Source organism: Notolepis coatsorum (genome assembly GCF_963971535.1).
Source record: "Notolepis coatsorum genome assembly, chromosome: 14".
NCBI classification, from domain to species: Eukaryota; Metazoa; Chordata; class Actinopteri; order Aulopiformes; family Paralepididae; genus Notolepis; species Notolepis coatsorum.
In genome coordinates, this window is record NC_140178.1 from 29,682,445 (window position 1) to 29,690,203 (window position 7,759).

At 40.5% G+C, this 7,759-nt stretch overlaps 1 protein-coding gene across 1 annotated transcript in view; it reads right to left on the reverse strand.

Moving 5' to 3' along the window:
• Positions 1-6,168, reverse strand: part of slc1a9 (solute carrier family 1 member 9) — a gene marked incomplete at its 3' end in the record, with an annotated part of 63,559 nt that extends 57,391 nt beyond the window's left edge. Inside the window, exons 1-3 of the mRNA XM_084328171.1 lie at positions 6,012-6,168; positions 4,309-4,461; positions 3,816-4,069 (exon numbers count right to left, since the gene is read on the reverse strand). Of these exons, the coding sequence (XP_084184297.1) occupies positions 3,816-4,069; positions 4,309-4,461; positions 6,012-6,162 (558 nt within the window). The 5' untranslated portion in view covers positions 6,163-6,168. The remainder of the gene's footprint in view (positions 1-3,815; positions 4,070-4,308; positions 4,462-6,011) is intronic.
• Between the last annotated feature and the right edge of the window lie 1,591 nt (positions 6,169-7,759).

Sequence of the window (7,759 nt, forward strand, 5' to 3'; positions counted from 1 at the left end):
TTCTGTACTTCTGTATGACAACTGATAAAAAAAACTTGAGCTAGCCCAGCGAATCTGCTTGCTACAAAGGCTTATTGCTGCCACGCAAAAGGAAACAAATATGTTGTGGCCTCAAAATAGTATTTAGTTACCTCAAATTAATCAATTTGGGTCCTCAAAATAAGATGTTGTGGCTTCAAAATAGGAAAATTAAAAGAAAAATAGGTTTACTACTTACATACTCCTTTGTTCATTAATGTTACCTAAATGTCATAAGTGAATTGTATAGAAACTCACCAAAATTGACTATTGCACAACTGATTTGACCAAAAAAAATCCTCCAAGGGGTTATAGCCATACCTTTGCATTTAGTCAAATGACGCTACTGCTCTAGGGGCTGAGCCCCCCTAAAGGTCTGATGCTATAACCGCCCCGATTCAGAGCCAATCATAGCACAATTTCAGCCACCACATTGATTACTAATGATGACAAATTTTGGCTTTGGATAAGACGAAACACTGTGCTGCTCTCTGGATCTATCAGCTCTATGGATCTGTCAAAAGCATTTGATACAGTTAATCATCACCTGCAAAAAAAAATGGTTATCAGTATTAGCTTGGATATTGGTGCATGTGATAGGTTTCAGGATTATCTATGTTCTGAATCTAGGTGTTAGTGTGTGGAATCGGGGTCCTGCTCAATCTGTATATATCATGTACTATATATCTCATATCACATTATATATGTGTTGTATACACTATTATGTACTATATACTATTATATACTGCAGGTATACTATACTGTAATGTGTACTGTAATCTGTACTTTAATGTGTACTCTATGTATGTACTATGTATGTATGTATGTAAATGTAAAAAAAAAAATAAGAAAACGAAACGTAAGTCTTCAGGGGTAGGGCCCGACAAGCCTATAGTGCTTCTCCCTAGCCCTTTTCGGACAATTGGACAATGCTGCAATAGCAGCTGGTAAAACTTTGCAGATTTATGGAATGACCATTGTTATGTGTCCAAAACCCGAAATAAAAAAATAACTGAACTGAACTGAATCTGAATTCCTGTCTAAAGTAAAGGTGTGCCGCAACTCAAGGTTCAGTGTTGGATCCTGTCCTTTTTACTATTTATATTCATGATATTGTTTCTTCTTTGAATCACTGGCATGCCCATATGTATGCGGACAATACTATTGTGTTCTGTATCGCTGACACTGTTCAGTTGGCCACTGAGAACGTGCAGCTTTCTTTTAATGTTCTCCAGGAAGATTTTTATCAATCTAGTCCTCGATGCTAGGAAATGTATAAATGTATGGGTAACGCTTTATAATAACACTCAGTTATAAGACCATTATAAGGTATTTGTAGCCCTGGGTCCCCCCCTGGGTGTCGCCCAGGGCTCGGTCCTAGGACCCCTTCTCTTCTCCCTCTACACTAAATCACTGGGTAACATTATCACGTCTCATGGCTTCTCGTATCATTGTTATGCCGATGATACTCAACTCTTCCTCTCCTTCCCTCCCTCAGATATCTACGTCTCTGAGCGGATCTCGGCCTGTCTGTCCGACATCTCCGTTCATCATTAAATAATGTTCTTTAATGTGTAGTAACACATTTGTAGATGCTTTGAAAAATGTATATGAAAAAACTACTATACCGTACCTCCATTTATTTGTTCATGTTCAACAAATGATTTGTTAAGACATTCATAAAACATCTATAAATCATTTGCAGATGCTATTGTGTGCCCTATACAGCCTGAAAATACAAATAATTATTACCCTTGTCATCACATACCACAATATACTGAGCACACATTAGGAACAAACACATAATTCAAATGTAACGTTAGCGCCCACCACACCAAGTACGTCTACACACAACATGTTGTAGGTCGGAAATGATGGAATAGATTTACCAACAAAAAAGGTGTTTAGCCTGCTCATACCTTAAAAGCGTGGGGCAGCACGAATAACTTGGCTCTGCTAATGTATCGTGCTTCCATTCAACAGACGGCAACACACGTGAAGTCAAGTCCCACTCGCGTGATACTTCCTCTACATACTCTGTCAATACCTGGCCAGGGTACTCCTGGGTCCTAGTGCCCCCACGTTACACTATGTTATGCACATGTATTTTATATGTTAATAAAATTGCATTTATCTATAGTCCTAATTCTGTCACTGTTTGATGTCACAAAGAAGGGTGTATCCGAAAGCTGTCTACAACATTTGTAACAGGTGATGAAAAAGTAAACAAATAATTAACATATTAGACATTTGTTAATGATGAATAGGCTTCACTTCAGATTAGGGCACACAATAGCATCTGCAAATGATTTATAGATGTTTTATGAATGTCTTAACAAATCATTTGTTAAACATGAAAAGACGGGCGCCCCAGTGGCGAACCACATAGTGCGCTCAGCCGCGACACGGCCGACCCGGGTTCGACTCCCGAACCCGTCGTTATTTGCCGAATGTCTTCCCCCCACTCTGTCTCCCATTCCTCCTCTGTCTCTCTCTACTGGACTGCCCAGTAGCAATAAAGCGATACAAAAAAAAGAAGAAAAAAAACGCAGAAAAAAAAGAAAAAGAAAACATGAAAAGACAAGTCTGGTAATTGCTTCGTGTGTATTCATAAAAGTCCACAAATAAACAAACTATTAGACATTTGTTAATGATGAATAGGCTTCACTTTAGATTAGGGCACACAATAGCATCTGCAAATGATTTATAGATGTTTTATGAATGTCTTAACAAATCATTTGTTGAACATGAACAAATAAATGGAGGTACAGTATAGTCGTTTTTTCATATCCATTTTTCAAAGCATCTACAAATGTGTTACTACACATTAAACAACATTATTTAATGATGAACAAATCAAGTACAAACAATGTTGATAATGAGTTATAAATAATGTAGAACTAATTTGTAAATGTTATACAAATATAGTTATAAATGATTTAATAATCATTTACAAATGTATATAAATGACTTGTTCATGATTAGTTCATTATCTACAAATACCTTATAATGGTCTTATAACTGAGTGTTATTATAAAGTGTTACCAATGTATGCTGTTCTCCAGAGCCGGAAATGTTGATTATGATGAAGTACATTATATCTCCTGTAAGCGGTTCTAACATCAATAGTTGCTGAGTATAAATAACTTGGCTTGTGGCTCGATGAGAAATGTTCATGTAAGTTCCATGTGAATATTCTTGCTTCCAAGCTGCGACAGAAAATCGGCTTCCTGTACAAAAATAGATCCAGATTTACTAGGATTAATAGAAAGAGGATTGTTGAAGCTGTTTTCTTATCAATTTTGGACTATGGTGATGTGATTTATAGGCATGCTGCGGCTTCAACTGTTAAACATCTGGACTCTGTCTATCATTCTGCCCTCAGATGTATTACTGGTGATAGGTATGATACCCACCACCGTGTCCTTTATGAAAAGGTCGGGTGGCCTTCTCTGGTTGGAAGGCGTAACTATCATTGGTATTTGTTGATTTTTAGAGCCCTTATTGGTAGATTTCCCCATTACATCACAACACTGTTGGAATGGAATCTTGGAATCTATTCTACACGTTCAAATGACTGGTTGGTTCTTAGGGTTCTTCGAGTTTGCTCTGCACTAGGAACAACTGCTTTTTCCTTTGAATTTCCGTAATGTAACATAACTAGGGCTGTCAGTTTATCGCGTTAATTAGATTAATTAATTACACAGCAAATTATCGCGTTATGAAAATTAACTCATCGCCTGAGAGCACTAAACATAACATATCTTATCTTATGTACTGTAGACATTGAGGCTCACCTGTTGGAAGCAGGCCTGCACCAGGTTCTCAGGGAACAGGTTTCTGATCAGGTCAAGGAAGGCGTCCAGACTGCTGACATCGTGAGTCTTAGCAATGCTGCCCCCGGTTCTGTTCTTGAGCTTGGGGTTCCCAGGGTGGATCCCCAGGACCAGAATGACCCCCAGGACAGCAGCGATAATGGTGGTGGACATGTAGTACACCATGGCCCTGCTGCCCATTCTGCCACTGGAGCGAGCATCTAGACCAGCCAGCCCTGGACAACACAGTGGAACAGTGTGTGTCTTAATATATGATCCATATATCACTGCCACTTGGCTGGGTGTCTATCTAGAAATATGGTTGCTTTCCTGACAAGTTCACTTTTTTGGAGTTACAAGGTTGTCGCTCAACAGCATATTATGTACCGTATTATGCATTCTATCATCTATCTACATCATATATTCTGTGTGTGCGTGCACGTGTGTATGTAAGTGAGTCTATGTACAGTTGTACCTGTGATGAGGCTGGAGATGATGAGGGGCAGAATGAGCATCTTCAGCATCCTCATCAGGATGTCTCCAGGGAAGGAGACCATCGTCAGCATGTTGGAGTCTGTCACCTCCATAGACCGTAGCACCATCCCAAACACAGCCCCCATGACCACACCTGGAAGAGGAGGGGAGAGGAGAGGAGAGGAGAGGAGAGGAGAGGAGAGGAGAGGAGAGGAGAGGAGAGGAGAGGAGAGGAGAGGAGAGGAGAGGAGAGGAGAGGAGAGGAGAGGAGAGGAGAGGAGAGGAGAGGAGAGGAGAGGAGAGGAGAGGAGAGGAGTGCAGAGGAGGGGAGGGGAGGGGAGAGAAGATGAGGAGAGGAAGGGAGGGGGAGAGGAGAGAAGAGAAGAGAAGAGAAGAGAAGAGAAGAGAAGAGAAGAGAAGAGAAGAGAAGAGAAGAGAAGAGAAGAGAAGAGAAGAGAAGAGAAGAGAAGAGAAGAGAAGAGAAGAGAAGAGAAGAGGAGAGGAGAGGAGAGGAGAGGAGAGGAGAGGAGAGGAGCGGAGAGGAGAGGCGAGGAGAGGAAAGTAGAAGAGAGGAGAGGAGAACAGAGGAGACGAGTGGAGACGAGAAGAGAAAAAAGGAAGGGGGAGAGAAGAGAGGAGAGGCTGTTTAACAAAATAGATTTTTTTTCTAATCTTCTGTGTTATGAGGAGTTTATTGCAGCATTTATGGGCCAATATATTAGTGAAAATATGCCGTTTTACATTTGGCTTGGAAGAGAACTGCTCTTGAGAAATGTCTACTGTAATGTAAACAGGCATCGTCAGGCTTTAAATCCAGCTTTGGTCCAGTACATTATTATGGTTGATGATAGACAAAGATAGCACCCTTTAAAACTTTGTGGGGCTCATAATGTCAAAGAAGACAGCAATATAAAAACAGACTTCATGGCTACCATGGCTGCACAGACAGACAATATGTCTAGTGCAATTGAAGAGTTAATTAGCAAAAACCTATAAACACCATCATTGAAATAATTTTACTGAGTTCACAAGTTGCTGTTAAACCCATTCGGAACCCTGGGTGAGTTTTGTCACAAAAGCCGTTGAAAATGCATTGGAAGTTCATGTTTTCAGCAGAAACTGTCTTTTACAAAACCAGATAAATCTGTTCACAGCGAATCAGTGCACAGTATTGAGGTCATGAAGGTATTCAGATGATGCAATATGGCTGATACCCAGAACTGCTGTCTGAAAGTGAATTGCAGTGTAACTTTGGCTCAAAGACATCTTTAGAGAAATAATTAGCATGACATCAGTTCATGTGCTTTAGAACTGACACAAAGTCAGCCAAGCTGAAACTTATTCAGGTAACCTAGCGAAAACGTGGCACAAAATATGGTTAATTTGCACTCTCCATGGAGTTATCTGCTTTTGCCAATAAAAAGCTAACTTTAATTTTATATAAATGTTAAATCATTTTTGCTCAATCAAAACAACCCAACTGCAGTTCGATTGATACGACCTGGAATGCACAATAAAGAAAAAAGAAAACGATTTGTGAAACTGACTAAACATGGAGATATAGTTTTGCAAATTAACTCTTATTCAACACTAATAAGAGAGGGCCGCCTTAGTTGATCTCGCTACGTGATCTTAGATACGGCTTGATGAAGCCGACGTGTATAAACCCCTGAATAGCTGCGGTCCCGGTCCATGATCCCATACCCAGGATAGTGAGTCCCAGCAGCAGGTTGTGGGTGTTACGGCTGCAGTGTCCGGCATCTTTGTACTCAACCTCCGTGGCGTCATCTGCCTGCTGTTCTTTCACATTCTCCTTCTTCTGGTTGGACTGGTTGGCTGTGGGCTGGTGTGTCATCCTGCCTGCCGTGACACAGAGACATAAGGGTAAAGGTCTGGGTGAATGGGTACATGATGCTGTAGTACAGCTTCCATATATCACACAACACTCCAGCCACAAGCTGCGGAACCAGCTGTGTATTCAAGTATCAAGGGACTTGGTTGTCTGAGTGTTCATAACAGTAAATAGCTTAAGTGACTCATTCTTCTTAATGCGGTTTTCCTGTGGCCAGTAAGGACTCTCGTTGATTTATGATCTATGGCGTGCAGGGCCGGACTGGGGAAATAATTCATACCGGGAGATATAGCGCGAAATATAGCCCCAATCAGGCCACCTTTTAAGCGGGGGGTTTGGGGGACCCCCACCCGGAAATTTTTTGTTACAAAGACTTAATTTCCTGCATTCTGGTGAATTTTAGTGCATGTGAATCACAAACTAATGAGCCAACAATTGCTTAGTACAATGTGCTGTTATGAACCTCCAATTAAACTGTTGTGGCACTAGCAATGCTACTCTCTCCACCTTCAAAAAGAAAAAAGCAAGAGCACAACATATTTTTCTATTTACTATTATAATACAGTTAACCACTCTCTCCACCTATTCAAACAGAGCAAGAGCACAATACCATATTCACTTTACTGATGCACTACCCATCAACAGTTAAAATAGCCCTTTACACAAACATTAAATAACAGACCTTTCATTACAATACTATAATAACAGTAGCCACTGCCAGAATAGTGACACATGTATCGCGTGTGGTGAGCACACCCATGCATGCACAACGAAGACAGAAGACTGCGTTGTCTCAATCATTTTAACTATCAAATGAGCTCAAAGTACGAGCTCACTGACTGAAATGTCCAACAAAAAGCATCAATTGTCAAATAATATTGATCACATTAACTAGACTAGATGTTTTTGAGGAAATTAGAAAGGGAACAACAACTTAACCCTTGTGTCTGATCAGATTCTTGTTTTTTTGATAACTTTGCAGTGATTATGTTTGTAGCCAATGTGGCAAAGGTGTGTAATCTTTGAATTATCTTGGAATTATTTTGACTTTCTCTTTCATAAATTGTTTATTCAACTTCAGCCCCAATCATAACCACCACATATTGTTTTTTGTAATGTCAGATTTAACAACTCCTTTCAGAAAAGTGGGAGTGTGATCATCTGCCATTCCATTCGCCGCCTCCGCTGTCAATCAGTTGTATCGCCTGGTCCCGCCTCCACCAATCACAAGCGGCAGCACGGCTCCATTGTGTGTGTGTGATCCGCGTGAGGGAGAGAGAGTCAGATAGTTCTCCAACTCTGTCGCAGACAGTGAAATCCTGGTTGTTCCCCACCCACCTAGGTTATCTAACTATCGCGCCGCGCCGCCGCCACAACTAGAAACAATGGCCTGGCAAAAAATATATATATATTATAATAAAAAATATATATACTTTTTTTTTTTTTTTTTTTTTTATCTGTGCAGGCCAGGCCACCGGTGCTCCCGATGGCCAGTCCATTCCTGATGGCGTGCAAATCTGAGTGTGGTTTTGACAAAAAGATGTTCAACACTGTCCTTTCACTCAATGTAACATCTCCCATTTGCCGCCAAAAACTATTT